This window comes from Prionailurus bengalensis, chromosome B1, assembly GCF_016509475.1.
Source record: "Prionailurus bengalensis isolate Pbe53 chromosome B1, Fcat_Pben_1.1_paternal_pri, whole genome shotgun sequence".
NCBI classification, from domain to species: domain Eukaryota; kingdom Metazoa; phylum Chordata; class Mammalia; order Carnivora; family Felidae; genus Prionailurus; species Prionailurus bengalensis.
In genome coordinates, this window is record NC_057344.1 from 34402830 (window position 1) to 34420091 (window position 17262).

Consider the following 17262-nt stretch of genomic DNA (forward strand, 5'->3'; position numbering starts at 1 on the left):
GAATATAGATGGGAGAAATCATCACTCTACACCCTACAAAGCCAGTAGCCAACAAGGGGAAAGTGCAGCAAGAGAAACAAAGAGCACTGCCTTTAACGAAGAGAAATGGCCAAGGAGGTGGAGAATGCTGAGGAACAGAAAGCAAGATCCTCGGGGAAAAGATGCATGCATCTGTTCTCTTGTCCTCCCTCTAGGAGAGAACACTGAACCATTATATTGCATTACCATACATTGACCACTCCTGCCTAAAGCAGTGAAAACAATTTCTGAGGTTTCCAGATGCGAACTCTTTGAAAAATGAAATAATCATAGCTTTTTCCTAAATTCGTAAAAAGCAAAAACAGCAGTTTACATCCTTCCCACACTGACCCTTCCTTGAAGACCCCTTCATGAAGCCTTCCCCACATCGCCACCCAGCGTTGACCACGCTCTTCTCTTACCACACAAGGTCCTCACATCCTGGCCCTTTAGGAAACACGACTGAGGTTGACCATCTCCCCATCCTGACTGCAAGCTCGACAACAAGAATCCTGACTTTTCCTTCTCCTGTATCTTCTTCTGTATCTCAGCCCCCAGCACGCAGCCCAGGAGGTACTTGAGAAATACCAACACTGTCACTCAACCTAAATGGAAAGGTACTTATTATTTAGTGAAAATGTGAAAATTCCCTTTCTTTCCTTTAGAAATTTCCATTTTCCTTTATTTCCTCTACCTTTTTTCTAGCAAACTTGGTCCTTCCCAAAAAACCCTTTTTGCAAGGGAGGGCGGGGCCGTAACCACTCAGCAAGCCCACTCCCCTCACACACACAGAGCGGAGTCTTGGTTTGTGGTTAGGAGAGTTGGCGTTGTTTCTTCCACCTTTGAAGGTGTTAGGATTTAAACTGAAACCACGGCCTTTGCAAGATCATCTTGTTCCTGCCTGCATGAATCTCCAATGGCCCTTTTGCATTTACATCCTGAAAATGTCTGAAGGTTGTCTTGCTTAATCCCTTCACTGCACCCCAGCCCTTAATGTAATGCCCACTTTTTTTTTTTACCCTGATAAGTCCTCTCCTGGATCATCAGCCTCCTTCACAAGTTAAGGACATGCCTCAGTGCTGCCTACTTATAAGAAAATATGAGCTTCTATACCAGGCATGATTTGTGATGCCACTGTAATTTCCCCATTAAGTCTAGAGCTTAGCAGCCCTCTCTCCTACACATTCTGCTCTTTTCCTACCCCTTCCCAGTCTTGCCTGCCCCCTTACTCTCTCCCCGCCCCCAAGAAATGAACTGGTTTACCTAGCAGGTTTCATCTTGCTTCGGCCAGCTTATTGTTTCAACGTGATTATGAAGTCCCCTGGCTTGAAAACACAGTTTGTTAATTTCCAGGCATTCACGATGTCTCCCTGCTGAGTTTAGTGTGTGGAGGTGTGCATGTGTATACCTGTGGTAACTAACACTCCTGGGCGTGCAATCTTGCTGGTGACTAAGAAGATGGAATCAAGGTAAATTTGTGTAACTGGAGAATCATAGTTTTTAGAGATGTAAGTGATGCTAGACTTCAATGTTGGCATTTCACAGATTGGAAAACAGAGGCAGAACAAGGTAAAAGGACTTGACCAAGGTCATAGAGCTAATCAGTACAAGAACGGGGGCCACCACTCAGAGCTGTCCTATCCCAGTCCGTCAGGGCCCTTCCACTCAGATGCGTCCCTCCTCAGGGGTTCATATATGTGAGTGAGAACTCAGGATGCCCACGTGCAACCAAAGTGCATCACAGACCTGTGAATATGTATGTGCCAACAAGATGGGGACAGTGCCGTGCATGTAGCTTACAAGGTAGACAGTATGCAGTAAAATCGGACTGAAACGGCTGTAATGAGGTTCAGTTCGAATCCAAAGAGACCACACTTCACAGCCTGCTGATGCTGCCCATTCCCCACCCCCTGTAGATCATTTGAAAGAAAAAATGTATTTCCAAAAGCACCTTGTTGAGATTTTCATGATTTTCCCTCAGTTCGATCAATACACAGTCATCCCTTAACGCCATGAAAATAGCTTTTCACACATCCATGCACACACCGTCACACACACACACACACACACACACACACACACGTAAAACATTGGCAGCAGGTACTTTTAATTTGCTGGAAAATATTTCTAAGAAGTCAAACAGCTCCAGCCCAATGAGAGTGCCCTCCGATTGGCTAGCCAGACCAGTTGAAGGACCTGATTGGTCCCTGATCCTAAGGACCGATAAGAACGGCTATAAAATCCCTGGGTGCAGCTCTTGGGCCCCCAGTTTGCAAAAGCCAGAGGTGCAAGAAGCAGCCACTGCAGCAGCAGCAGCAGCAGCAGTAGCAGCAGCAGCAGCAGCAGCAGCCAACAACAGCAACAACAGCAGCAGCAGCAGCAGCCACAGCAGCAGCAAAAGCGTCAGCAGGAACAGCATCAGCAGCAACAAAAAATCCTCATCAAATCCTCACCTAGGCTTTCAGTGTATCCAGATCCACATCTTCACGCAAGCCGGGAGAGGGAAAGAGGAAAGGGGGGGAGGAAAAAAAAAACCCAACAACTTAGCGGAAACTTCTCAGAGAATGCTCCAAAACTCAGCAGTGCTTCTGGTGCTGGTGATCAGTGCTTCTGCAACCCATGAGGCGGAGCAGAATGATTCTGTGAGCCCCAGGAAATCCCGGGTGGCAGCTCAGAACTCAGGTAAGCGGCAAACCCAGGACCGGTTTCTCCCCCAAAGAGCTGTCCTCATTTGCCTCTCGCTTTTGCAACTGTGTCTGTGACGGCTGATCTTGATAATAAATGTGCTTCATGCCTGATGGCAATAAACTGCCAGTGTAATCCAATAGCCTTAGGAAGTGGAGCTCCTTTGTTTAATAAATTGCATGCAACTAACGAAGAAGCCGGGCGCTCTGCTGAGGGTATTTCATTGCATAAGCCTACTAGCCTGATTGCCTGAAATCTGGCACGTACCCTCTTGGGGGAGGGGGGGAGGGGGCGGGGGAAAGGCCTGAATGTTGGCATGCTTCAAAGCGCTCTCTATACTTTCCAGAAGCTGAAGCCGATCTTAAGGTGAGACACGGTTTGTCTGATGCTGTCCCCCTTTCTTCACCCTTAAGTCCCCATAACTGGACTTCCCTGCCCCTTCAGAGAACACACAGAAAGCTCCCTCTGCAGACAGATTTACCGAACCATAGCCCTCAAGGCTGACAAATCCCGGGCAGATGCAGAGAAAACCCTACACATCCCACCCCTGACACTGCTCCTTCTCTTCCTCCCGGCTTTCTCGCGCCTTCATTCAGCTGCCCGTGCAGTGCAGCCCGTGGCCAGAGGGCCCCCTTGAAAAAGAGTATTTGTGAAATGTAGCAGCTGTTTCTTCAAGGGGAAGGTCTCGCTCTCGTGCTGACTCCCAGAGCAGTTAATTGTGTATTATCTTGGTCTCTAAAGGAAAAGAGTCCTTAGGAAGCCGGTATTAACACCTCTGCCTTTTGCCTTCACTTGTCCAGCTTGCCCCTCTGACATTACTGCCCTCACTCCCCTGACTGTCAGCAAAGATGGGATCGCAGGTGTCCAAATGCTGCAGACAACGCTCCTCTCCGAAGAGCACAGGTCCCTGCCCAGAGGAGGGCTTTGCTTCACTTCCTTTTGTACTTAGTTGCTATAGAAATGCAGTGATTCACAATTCGAGCTTGCCTAAAACAATAGCAACCCTAATGCATATTAAAACTGCTTAAAGCAAAGTTATAATTTGAACCCGTGGAAATATATAATTAGGGAAATGACTTGTAACATCCCAGAGGCTGCGGGTGGTGGGAGGGGGAGGGGAAGCCTAACCGAACCAGGCTTTTGATCTCAGAGGAGAATCCTATGGTATGAAGGCTGCAGATCATTTCTTGCCGAGCTGCTTGCCAGAACACCCCCCCCCCTTTCTGTAGGAGAGAAATTACTTTTATGGGAGATCTTATCCAGAATGTAGAAAGCCTCATGCAAGTTCTTTGCGGTTTTCTTCCAGTCTTGCACAAGGGGTGCCTTGGCCTTGTTATTCCACACCTGTGTTTCTTTAAAAAAAAAAAAAAAGAAGGAGAAATGGCTTTTAATATGAGAGAGATTATGCATACCTCTAAGCACTGTCCTATGGTGGGGGCTGGGGTGAAACATGAACGGACCAGATTCCTTTCTGCCAATATGAAGGTAAGTTAGCAGCCCTAAATTGGAAGGGTCTCCAAGCGCACTCCTTGGCAAATGGTCCTCTGCCATTTAGACTAAAATTCCATTCTTATTACTCCGGAGTGCGTTTTCAGAAGCCAAATGGACTCCCTGGCCCTTCTACTTCCTAAACCTGACCACCAGCCATTGCCTCCTGCCTTCCCGGGCTTTCGGGCTCTAAGTGATACCCTCTGATGCTGGAGAGCTGTTTCAAGCACTGTGCATTCCACAGACTCTCACCTTACTCCTCCGGCCACCCAAATTGTATGTGATGGTGAGACCAACAGGGAAAGCTCCTGCCCTCTCCTTCCAGGTGCAGGAGGGATCTGCCTGGCCTGCCCCCGAGCCCACCCCCTCTGAACGGGTCTATCTACTGGCCCCCTCGCAGACGTCCGAAGAGAAGTTCTTCTGACCCCTTGTCCTTGAATGGCGCCCCCTCGACCCTTCCGAATCACCCTCACTGCTTGACCCAGATTGGATGGATTTGTCTCTTTCAGCTGAAGTGGTTCGCTGCCTCAACAGTGCTCTGCAGGTTGGCTGCGGGGCTTTTGCCTGCCTGGAGAATTCCACCTGTGATACAGATGGGATGTACGACATCTGTAAATCCTTCTTGTACAGCGCTGCTAAATTTGACACTCAGGTAAGCAGACCTTGACCCCTGCCTTCCACTGGCTGCTTGTCGTTAACAGTGTGCTAGACCATTGTTCTTAGGAACTAGTCTTGTAGGGAAGCAGCTGTGCTTCTCAGCCTCCTCAACCGAAATCCCCAGCTCCAGCGTGTGCACGCACACTCCCGCGTGTGCGCGTGCACGTGTGCACGCACACTCCCGCGTGTGCGCGTGCACGTGTGCACACACACGCGCGCACACACACACACACACACTTTCGGCCAGGAAGCCGGTTCTGTACGAGACGCTCCCCACCCTCTAATGCACGATTGTCACACACTGACACAGGTTATCTTATAAGGGAGGGGTGATGACCAGAAAATCCTCGCCTCTTCAAGAGGAAATAAAAATGTTCTTCCAACAAAGAAGTTCTCACTGTAGGACCCAGCATCCTGGCTTGTGAGTTGAGTTATCAAAGTCTCGATCCCAAGACAAAACCGCATCATGGCTACGTTCAAGCTGCAGCATGGCTGATTGTGGATCTGTCTCTTTCTTTCTCCTGTCTCATTATTTCTACGGAGCTCAGTTCTGAAGGTAGTCTACGAGAGTAGGGACATTTTTTTTTTTTTTAATCCTGGTCGCGTCATGCGAAGACATACAGACAGACGACCAGGGGACCGCGCCAAGGCAAGCCCCCTAAATTTCCACATATTGTATGCCCCGTCCTCTCTGGGCAGCTCGAGCTAAAGCTTCTCCTCCTACCCCTTGCCTGGCAGGGAAAAGCATTTGTCAAAGAGAGCTTAAAGTGCATCGCCAATGGGGTCACCTCCAAGGTCTTCCTCGCCATTCGGAGATGCTCCACTTTCCAGAGGATGATTGCTGAGGTGCAAGAGGAGTGCTACAGCAAGCTGAATGTGTGCAGCGTCGCCAAGCGGAACCCCGAAGCCATCACCGAGGTGGTCCAGCTCCCCAATCACTTCTCCAACAGGTACAGAATGAGTCCGCTTTTTTGCGCTGGGGGGGGGGGGGGGGGGCAGGGCGGTGGCAGAGCCAGACACAGAAGGGGGTTAATTGCCACAGTCATGATCTTATTTTAGCTTGCAGCCTTCCCAGCTTTTGCAGGGAAAATATGTTTGTGATTGGTTGTGACAGCTTAAGCAGCCTGGATTTTTTTTTTCCTCACTGTTATAGGAAAAGTCTTTCCATGCAGCTAATAGAAAGCTCCATCTGTGGCATCCCTGAGTGCATTTTCATTGTCAGTTTCTCACAATAAGCCTGAAGGGCATTGTGAAGTTTATGGACACAAGCTTTTGAGATATCACATTTGGCTGAAATTATGACTATGCACGGTACAGTTGGCCATTATAAAAACCCCGGTCAAATGTCATAATGCAGACTTTTAAAAAAAATTTTTAATGTTTATTTTTGAGAGACAGAGCACGAGCAGGGCAGGGGCAGAGAGAGGGAGGCACAGAGTCCGAAGCCGGCTCCAGGCTCTGAGCTGTCAGCACAGAGCCTGATGTGGGGTTCGAACTCACAAACCACGAGATCATGACCTGAGCTGAAATCAGACGCTTCACTGTGACTGAGCCACCCAGGCGCCCTTTTTTCAGAAAAATTTTTTAATGTTTATTTGTTTTTGAGAGACAGAGAGCATAATGCAGACTTTTAAATCCGCATGTGTTCTGAGCAGTCCCAAGCCCAAGCACATATTCCAGTAGGTAGCCCAGAATAAGCCAGGTCACTTCGCTGGGGACTCAGATTTCCTTTGTGAAAAGTGAGATGGCTGGACTAGATGATTCCCCCTCCCAGACCCATGTTAGTTCTTTCTCCAGTCCAGAATTTCCTGGAACGATGTTTCTGGCGAGTGCTCGTATTCTCATCTGAGTGTTCTAACGTGACCCAAAACCCCGGAAGTAATCATAGCTGAGCACCAGCCTTTCGGTGCTGCCGACTCACTGTCTTTACCAGCCAGGAGTGGACACCCAAGACACGAGAGGGCTGACATCCTCATTCCACGACCTACAAAGTTGCCCAGCAAGACCTGGGCTTCCCCATCTGTGATCAAGTTAGGAGAGGTGCCGGTGGGGCTGGCATGGAGGTATGGCAGGGACAGTGAGGCTGGGACGCGTTGAGCCCTACTGTGATGCCACACGGCCTGAAACTTGCCGCCTAGTCCTGAAGCACTATGATCCTTTGACTCCCCAGCCAAATCTGCACACACTGACAAAGATCAGTCCTATTACCTATTGCCTGGGCCACCGGAGAGCTAACACGAGCCTCCCTGCTTAATCTCCTAGCCAGGTTCTGTCCCTTCTTCGGGTAGCACCAACAGCCTGTTCCTCCAGGGGCTTACCAGTGATTTAGTCACACACATGTATGCAAGTAGAAGACGGGAAAGGTAGGTCTTCCTTAGGGAACTGCTAAAGGCCCCTGACATTAAAACTCTGTAAAATTTCTGATTCACACTGAAGCACACGGTAAAGGCTCTCCAGAACCTCATGTCAACTTATAAAATCATTTGTTCGGTACTGAGAAGCGACCGTGTCCTTGGGTCCGAGCTGATTTCCTCAGAACAAGAAAATCAAATCCCACATTTATCTCAAATGGCCTATCTCTTTATATTGATCTTGGTCTTAAAATTCTCCCAAAAAGATTCTTGTGACATCTGAAGAGAAGAAGGAAAAAATAAAATAAAATCGCTGGCTAATTGTTGGAGCCTCCCTTCACCACAAAGGAAAAAAAAAAAGAAAGAAAAGAATTTTTAGTAGACAGGGGCTAAGGACAAAGTATGTGCTTGCGGGGCAGCTGGTGGGGGCAGGGGTATGTTGGCAAAGCCATCGTTGTAAGTCTAGACCGTTAAGGATCCTGTGACAATTTGTGACTTACAATATGGCATGTGACCAACTTTGAGGCGATGCGAACCTCTCGATTTCAACTGAGGTCATATCTTCCATTTATAAAGGGAGAGGTCGTATAGAAAGGATAATATAGACTCTGGACTGGTGATCCTAAATATCTAAGAAGCAACTAGGAATAGTTTTTAATCAGGCCACTATTGCTTTCAATGGGCTTTCTTTTACACCACTTCTGTCAGATGGCCACAGGAGCCTGGTCATGTCCCTTTTTCATCTCGGGAAATCACGCTTATTTGGACAGTGGGGGAAAGTGGCCATCTCTTGAAGACCAGAATCTTCGTGCAGCCCTCTCTCCCATTATTTCACTTCAGCTGGTTAATATTATTCCTGCTCCGAACTGTAGAGATTTCCGGTTCCATACTGGGCTTGGTTTGCTCTATTTAAGCTCCTCACTCTCCTGAAACATCCTGCTTTCCCAGCCTCTGTCCCACCACAGAGACACATTAAGTTGTGCCAGTTGGCACCGAATTGCAAAGGGAAGTAGTTACAGGTTCATTCCACCTTCCTGTGACTTATCTAGCATGAGATTTGGGCCTGGGAGAATCCAAAAGCCTGTGACTGGACCAGGAGCCAGAACAGGGACATTTTCCACGGGAGAAATGCGCTCAAAAGACAAAGGAGAGTTGGCTGTCCCCCTGGCTGAATTCGCAAACTGCTCTCTTAGCCATGAGGGACGCAGGCAAAATTGATCAGGCAAGCTGGGAGGCGTGAGGCTTGGGAAGAAATCAGACCAATCCAGATCCAGGGTGGGAAAACTGACAAAGCTTCCAGCTCTCTAGGGCATGGATAGGGAACAGGAAACAGAAGAATAATATTGATCAAGGGAAACAAAGGACTATTTATAAACCCTCACACAGAACGTTCCTAGGCAGTATGTGTGTATTTGGGTAAAGCATGGCTGAAACAGTAGCTATGGAGAATATCTGATGTTATTCTTTACCAAGAAAAAAAAAAAAAAAGGTCAGGGATGGAATTTTCAAAGTGGGAGGAAAGAAACATGCTTTAGAAGGTCCTTCCAGGCTGGGTGATCAGAGCACTTAGCCCATCAAGTCCCTGCAGCACATCCTGCCAACCCCTATAAAGGTGAAGAAAGGACCCTTCTGAAATAGTTCTAACTCCTCTTGCAGAGGATGAACCTAAAGCAGACCTGCACCATCCTTGTTCAATTAAGAAGGAAATTATGTATCAAATCCCTAGAAACATAGAATGCCATAGCTGGAGACGGGCATAGACTGTAAACGCTTCATTTTACTGATTGAAAACACAGAGGCCCAGAAAAGGAAGTGACCGGCTGAAAGTCACACAGCTAGCGAATTGACAGAGTAGGGCCTAGAATGCATGTGGCCTTGAGCCAAGCTATTTGATTTCTGCTTCAAAAATGGCAACCAGTAAAACTTGTAGGAAATCTCCACAGTCCAAGTAGAATAAAAGGAGGAAAAAAATAGACTACCAAGGAGAAATGAATAAATGTGCCCCATGGTGATCAACGATTAAATTTGGTAAGTTATCCACTCAAAGAGAAAGCACATCTTACCAACAGCTGTAGTAACATAAACCGTGGGTACATGATGGTGCGCGACAAGTATGTGGCAATCGCTAATTCAACTTGTGCTGGAGACACAATCTCTTAAATAATCTCACTTAGTGACTTCTAGATGGGGAGGGTCTGTCTCATTCATCCACACAATCCCAGAGGTCAGTGCCATTCCTGTGTATTCTAGCCCTTAATGGAGAGGCACGGGCCTAAACTGTGGCTCACTCTGGCAAATGATGTTGGCCTCAAGGCAGCCTGACAGGTTGACACGTTTTGCAGACTTGGAGGAGCGGTAATGGAGCCATGGACATTTTACAGGGAGCCCTCTTAGCCTGCCCTTGTTGCGTTAACAAAGCTCCACAAGAGAAGCTAAGGGTAGATTTGGAGGGTGTCACTAGGGTGGTCAGGCTGGTGAGGTCCTCATCCAGAAACACCAAAAACAGGTGTCTTATCTTGGTGAGCAGCGAAAGTAGCAGTAAAGGTAGGCACCCTCAAAGAGGGAGAGTAAGTGCTTTAACAAAGTGGAACACAAGAGGCACATCTGGCCTTAAAGAGGCGAGGCTAATGACAGAAGCTTGGTTTCCTTACTGGGGTGAGACTTCGTCATCCGGGCAAAAGCCTTCAGTGTCAGTCTAAGGAAAGGCCTTCTTCTGTAGCTCATTTGGCAGGGGCAGTGAGGGCGGGTGGGGGGGGGGGTCATCTGTTGTGAACAGTTCTTTCTAGAAGTGAAAGGGTTCGCTTTAAGTTACAAAGTCCTGATTGGGGGCCAGGAGGGTGAGAGGTCAGAAACCTTATTCTCTAAGATCTAATTGCCCTGTGAAATGGACCCAGAGATCACGGGGACCCATGTCCTTGCAGAGCCCAAGAGTAAAGGGGTGCCTGGGGATCTATGTGGGTACGTAGGTATCTGAAGCCGTTGGTGCAAAGTAGTTTATTCTCAGTTTTTCCAAAACCATCTTTCTCCCCATGTCCCCATCCAAGTGAGATCTGCTTTGACTCATGTGCTTTATAATTCCGAAGGGCTGGAAAATGTGTTTCTGTGCCAGAGAATCCCAATTTTAACAACAGCTGGATATAATCCTCCCTCGTGGGAGGGGTAGAGCCAGGACTGTGTCTGAGACCCAGGCAGCAGGATTTCTCTTTCGTTCGGCCCCCAGCTTCATCTGCTCGCCCACGGAAGGGTGACCGCTCTGCTTCATTACCCGTGTTCCACTCTGTTTACCGTACATCCTTGAAAGGACCTCTCTGGGGGGTTAAGTTATTCTGGAAGGATGTTTGATCCTGTGCTCTGCGAGGTGAGTTAAAAATAAACAGGTTTCTTTTCATGGAAGATCTTGTGGCCCCAGTGACCCGCAGGCTCCTCTGAGGAAAGAGTCTCCCCACATAAATACTGGAGGTCACTGTCATCGGGAGAGTCTCTTATTAGTGCACACAGAGCTAATGGGTTTTGACAAGTGCCACCTCCAAGTGGAGCAAACACGTCCCACCTCGCGTTGGAAAATTACCTGAACTGTCTTCCCAATGAACAGGACAAGTAATTCATACGCTGTAAATATTAGACAGCTTGTTCCTGAGCCATAACACTTAGCTTCAGGGTTTGGTATACCTAAACAACTTGCATCTAAAATGAAGGTGATTTATACCAAACCCAAAGGGTTTTTTTGTTTGTTTGAACTTAACCACACCTAACCTCTAATTTTTCTTCCTGGAACCATGACTTATTGGAAAGAACTGTTATGTCTAAAACTCCCCATTTCCTCAGTGACCACAAAATAAATTAACAAATTGACAGGAAGCAGGCAGTGTGGCCCCGGGACCCCGGCACATGAGGGTTACCAAAAATAAAGCCACGAATCCTGCCTTCAATAAGTTCACTGCCTAGTAGGGGAAACAGAACCATCCCTAGACCATGCACTGCTGCCCCGTGTGATGCTAAGCAGGGATCTGTAAAATGTCCAAAAAAAGGAAGGGGCCCGCAAAAGCTAGAGCAGTAGGAGAAGACTTGGGGGGAGTTATTGAAGCGGAAAACGTCAAGGACCACCAATGTTTCCATGTAAGTGTCCTCATTGCCTGGCATTCGGCCTTCTGACCGCAATGTGCCTCTGAAGGAAGACTGAGAATGAGAGCAGCCGATGGCCTCTAGCAAGGCGAGCTGAGCGCGTGATGGGCAAATTAGGTTGGGGAGTAAAACGCGTGAGACACTCGAAGGCAGGGGCCTCCTTTGAAAATAGAAGTGAAGTCTGAGTATGCGCTCAGGTGCACGTGCACCTGCACACACACCACGAAACAAAAGGAAAATTGCAAAGGGGCATCAAAATACCTGCCAATTCCTGTGCCAGTGACTCTTCATGTAAGTGGCCGGGGCTGGGCGCACCTCCTTACGTTGGACTAAGTCTTGTTACTACCACTAACCCATTGTACGACCTCAGACCGGTTGCTTTAGCTCCTCCCACGTTTGTTTCTTCTCTGTGAGATGATGACGTAGCCACTGCACGGTCTTTGTGAGCCCATCTAGCTATGCGTTTCTACGTTTTTAAGATTTGCAGACATGGCTGCCAGCTGTCAACCATTTGTGCTGTCACGCACGGTCTGGCCACGGCGGATGGCGTTGGCTGCAGCCCGGATGAAAAACCGGGTCTTGCCTGGCTCTCGCTGACTGACTGTTGCCTGTATATCTGCCTTGCAGATACTATAACAGACTTGTCCGAAGCCTCCTGGAATGCGACGAAGACACAGTCAGCACCATCAGAGACAGCCTGATGGAGAAAATTGGGCCCAACATGGCCAGCCTCTTTCACATCCTGCAGACAGATCACTGTGCCCAAACATACCCACGAGCTGACTTCAACAGGAGGCGCACGAGCGAGCCGCAGAAGCTGAAAGTCCTCCTCAGGAACCTCCGAGGTGAGGTGGCCTCTCCCTCCCACATCAAACGCACCTCACAAGAGAGTGCATAAGCGGGGAGAGGTGTTCCCAACCTCGCCCAACTAGTATCATTTTAAAGGTGTTCGAGCACCAACTTTGAGTGTACTGTGCCTGGTTTGATTTTTTTTTTTAAGTAGTTCCTATTTTCTATTCCCCTGACAGAAAACTGCATGAAACTAGGCTTCTGTAATCAATATCCCAACATTCTGCGATGGCAGCGTTCCCACAGACAGAATACGTGTGATCTTTCTGCCTCTCGGCAGGAGAGAGTACCCTTTTGATCACTTCCCTCTACCATGTCTTCTCCCGGGTCCCCTCAAACTACTCTCAAACACAGAGCATTCGCGTAAGGCCCAGTCCTTGTAATTGGAAGATGTGGAGGCCTTTTAGGATGGTTGCCCCAGTAGAGTTAGCTGATGAGAAGCAACTTAACTTAAATGCATGTCTTAAACGCTCATAAAGATGTTAAATGGAATTCGTGTGATGAATCTGTGCTGGCCATGGACGAATATGAATGTCGTGTTTGAATTCTTGATCTCTCATGAGCTAGTATCTTATGGTCTTGATCCTCTAGTGTGTAATTTCCTTTCCAACACATTTACCAAATTGCTCAAGCCTGGCTCTTCAACCAGAGTTTGAGCCCGCATCTTCTTGCATCTAATGAAAAACAAAAAGCTAACATCTTTATGTACTGTAACTGCTCAGAGCTTTAAAAGTACCTTTAACAATTGTCTTAAAACCAGAGAATCTTAAGGTCGAACTGTGGAATATAAATAGCTGAAAACTAATGTACTGTACATAAATTCCAGAGGACTCTGCTTAAACAAAGCAGTATATAATAACTTTATTGCATATAGATTTAGTTTTGTAACTTAGCTTTATTTTTCTTTTCCTGGGAATGGAATAACTATCTCACTTCCAGATATCCACATAAATGCTCCTTGTGGCCTTTTTTATAACTTAAGGGGGTAGAAGTAGTTTTACTCAACATCAAAACTTAAGATGGGCCTGTACGAGATAGGAAAAACCAACAGGTTTATCTGAAGGACCCCAGGTAAAATGTTAATCTCCCAGCCCACCTCAACCCAGAGGCTACTCTTGACTTAGATCTATCCTGAAACGGCTCTGTCACATCCAACTGGGAATTACGGGAACCAAAAAGAGCATCCCTTTGGGCTTGGACCACTTACAGCGTCATAAGGCCTACTCTATCTTGGGAAGTGGCAATTCTTGTCTCACCGCCTCTCATCCGTGCCTGATAGCTCTGGCAAACCGATGAAGGCATGGGAGACTTTCCATTACATCGATCAGGAACGAGTCAATCAGCCTTTGGGTCTTCAGTTCCGGGGACTTGGGGCTGAGGGGGTATAAATAACCCTGGGCTGTCCAGCCTTAATAGACTCCTCTTACATTTTTGTCCTGTAGCACGCTGCCTGCCAAAGTAGTCCTGGCAGCTGGGCCATCTCTGTAGGATCGCAAAAAAAATAAAAATAAAAAAATAAAAAATGTAAAAAAAAAAAAAACAAAAAAACAAAAAAAAAAAAGAAAAAAAAGAAAAAAGAAAAAAAAGAAAAAAAAAGAGAGGGAAAAAAAGAGCTGGTGGTTTGATTATTTCTGCCGTGATGTTTACAAGATGGCAACCACCAAAGCCAAATGACTAACCTATCTATGAACAACAGTAGTTTCTCAGGGTCACTGTCCTTGAACCCAACAGTCCCTTAAGAGCGTCACTGCCCACCAAAGGTCAATGTTGAGGGAGAAAGAGGGAGGAGGGGTAGGACTGCAGGGGCCACTCCAAACTCGCTTAGGTAGAAACCATTGGTGCTTGACTCTCACTAGGTTGAACTCAAGATTTGACCAAATCGAGTGATAGGGTTCCTGGTGGGAGGAGGGAGGGCACATCTCCAGAAAAATGAAAAGCAATACAACTTTACCATAAAGCCTTTAAAAGCAGTAACGCGCTGCTCAAGGACCAAGGGCAATCGCAGCAGACCCAGCAGCAAGAGCAGCACGGCGTTGCTGCCTTTGTCCCCACACAGCCTCTAAGCGTGCTGACATCGGATTGTTAAGAGCATTTTTATACTCAGAACTGTCCCATCCCCAGGTCCCCAAACATATGGACACTGCCTTAGCCTCTTGGAAATCAGGTAGACCACACGCTAAGTTGACTCTCCCCCTCCCGCCCTCCCCAGCCCCCACCCCCCCAGGCAAGGCTGACTTCTCTGAACCAGAAAAGCTACCCAAGTATGTGTGTTGTGTCCATTTCGCAAACCCACTAAGCCAGGACCCCAATGCGACAAGTAGTTCACGAGGATTCCTAGCCAAATTCTCTCTTACTTCAGTCCAGTAGGTTCTCTTTGTTTGCTGTGACCTCTTCAAACCGTGGTACCCCCCTTTTCTCCCCACGGCGATACTTCTATATGTATCTATAATACATATATCCACACGTATGGAAAGAAGCAGTTCTCACGATGTTGCTAGTTTTTTGCTTCTCTTGTCCCCATCCGACCCCACTCCTTCCGACTCCCCTTTAAACTTCCAAAGCTTCGTCTTGTGTTTGCTGCACAGAGTGATTCGGGGGCTGACCTAGACCAGCTTGCATGATTCTTCTATCGTGATTTGGTTGCACTTTAGACATTTTTGTGCCATTATATTTGCATTATGTATTTATAATTTAAATGATATTTAGGTTTTTGGCTGAGTACTGGAATAAACAGTGAGCATATCTGGTATATGTCATTATTTATTGTTAAATTACATTTTTAAGCTCCATGTGCATATAAAGGTTATGAAACATATCATGGTAATGACAGATGCAAGTTATTTTATTTGCTTATTTTTATAATTAAAGATGCCATAGCATAATATGAAGCCTTTGGTGAATTCCTTCTAAGATAAAAAAAATAATAATAATAAAAATAAAGTGTTACATTTTATTGTTTTTTTTCCCCAATGTCTTTCATTGTTATTCTTTAAAAACTTCTTGAATGAGACTTTCTGAACGTGAAGTTAACGGCCGGTTGATTTCTTTAAAGTCACGAATTAAGTGCCGATATGTAAACGGATGTAGTTTAAATCAACACTTGCCAAATTTCCTTAAGACCGTTTGGTGGCTCCCATTCCCCTCAGAATAAAACTGCACCCCAGAGTCCTTCCAGACGTCAGAGAAGCTGGATGGTCTGGACACCACTCAGCTCTCCAGCCTCAAGACTCCCCCCTTCCTTCACAACAATGAACCCTGTGCTCCCGCAGTGCGGGAGTTCTGCTAAGGCTGTGCTCGGTCTCCCTCCCGGACCTTTATTTGTGCCGTCCTCACTTTCTAGAAGACCTTGCCCTCCACCTTGTGCTCAGACTGGAAGCCCCTTTGTGTAGCCACTGATGTGGTCCCAGCACCGGAAAAAGCACCCAGGTGCAGGATACCCTCAATGCTTTAAATGAATGGCTTAGAAGGACTTCAGGAGAGAGGGGGAAAAAAAGACAAATCAAGGTGACGAGAGGCAGATGGCTCTGTGGTGAGGAGGGATCCAGCTCCGGGGTCAGACTTCTGGGGTTTCAGTTCTGGCTCTGCCACTCGTTAACTGCATGATGTCAGATGACTTCATCCCGAAAGACATCGGTTTCCTCCTCTATAAAATGAGGAGAGTGGTAACTATCCATAGCACTATTAAAAGAACATAAAATAAGTGAAGTGCTTACGTGGCCAGTACGCGGCATTGCTCACTAAATCGCAGCGATTAGCATCCGAGGAGAGGGGATGGGGATAAAAGGAGGGAACTTCCCATGTCAAAAAACGGGGGACGGGATTCACAGCAGGATGACATTTACCTGAGTCTTGAAGGATGGTTACGAGTTCAGTCACAAAAAAGTGGGGGAGGGCTACTGTAGTGTAGTGTTTCCAAGGAAAGCTCTTATATCGTTCGTTTGTCTGTTTCAATTTGTGGATTTTCTCTACATTTGAAATTCAAACACGGATTTTTTTCTCACTATCATTCATTTCTGCCTCCAGACTGCATTTTTCCAAGTTCAGATGCACACAGGACAGCTAACAAATACTGCAAGAGTTGCCACTCTAAGGCCACAAACGTATGGCATTTGCCGTTCTCTGACCGGGCCCAGGACAAAGACTACATTGATTTTATTATGATCCTGCCTCCTCCATCTTCTTCTATCACACCTGTCCAGGCAGAGAGGCTGTCCACACTACACTTTAGCGTGCTATTTAAGAGCTGAGACCTGGGGCGCCTCGGTGGCTCAGTCGGTTAGGCATCCGGTTTCGGGTCAGGTCGTGATCTCGCGGTTCGGGGGTTGAGCCCCGGGTCGGGCTCTGTGCTGACGGCTCAGAGCCCGGAGCCTGCTTCGGATTCTGTGTCTCCCCCTCCCCTGCTCATGCTCTGTCTCTCTCTATGTCTCAAGGATAATAAACTTAAAAAAAATTTAAAAAATAAAAAAGACCTGAGATCTCCCCAAACTGAGTTCAAATCCTAGTTCCTCTGTGGCTTTGCACCGAGTAGCTGACACCTTCATATCTGAGTTTTTTCAGCTGTGAAAATATCCCTATGAAACAGAGATAAGTAATCAGTCCTACCTCCTGGAGTCATGAGCATTAAATGAGTTGCATATAAAATACTGAAAGTGTCCAGCACATAGCAAGTTTCCCCACAAATAGTATTTATTGTGCCCTCAACTAATGTAAGTATCGCTCTGTACGTGAATGCTATCACCATCATTTCGATTCTACTCCCACTCCTCACATGAGTCTTGAGGTACCACCTTGGTTCTTGTTCTGTTTCTTTTGTAGATCACTAAACATGACTGTTTAATCAAGACTTTATGAATTTGAATATATAATATTACAACTAACCAAAAATGGCAGATTATAATACATGAACATCCATATACCGTCACCAAGCTTGAGAAATAAAATAGCCTTAGGGTGCCTCGGTGGCTCAGTCGGGTAAGCATCTGACTCCTGATCTCAGCTCAGGTCTTGATCTCAGGGTCATGAGTTCAAGCCCCATGTTGGGCTCTGCACTGGGCATGAAGCCTACTTTTAAAGGAGAAGGAGAAAAAGAAAG

General features: G+C 46.9%; 1 protein-coding gene across 1 annotated transcript; it reads left to right on the top strand.

Annotated features, from left to right (window-relative positions):
• Positions 1–2261: 2261 nt before the first annotated feature.
• On the top strand, positions 2262–15140 carry STC1 (stanniocalcin 1). Its single transcript, XM_043561429.1, has 4 exons — positions 2262–2700; positions 4701–4843; positions 5587–5798; positions 11949–15140. The coding sequence occupies exons 1-4, from the start codon at positions 2583–2585 to the stop codon at positions 12217–12219; spliced, it is 744 nt and encodes a 247-aa protein (XP_043417364.1). The 5' UTR covers positions 2262–2582; the 3' UTR covers positions 12220–15140.
• The last annotated feature ends 2122 nt before the right edge of the window (positions 15141–17262 follow it).

Bases quoted from the DNA above. Each gene is read 5' to 3' on its own strand.
- STC1 (XM_043561429.1), top strand. From the start codon at position 2,583: ATGCTCCAAAACTCAGCAGTGCTTCTGGTGCTGGTGATCAGTGCTTCT. The intron at 4,844-5,586 runs GTAAGCAGACCT...CTTGCCTGGCAG, and splicing joins CTGCTAAATTTGACACTCAG to GGAAAAGCATTTGTCAAAGA. The intron at 5,799-11,948 runs GTACAGAATGAG...TCTGCCTTGCAG, and splicing joins CCCAATCACTTCTCCAACAG to ATACTATAACAGACTTGTCC.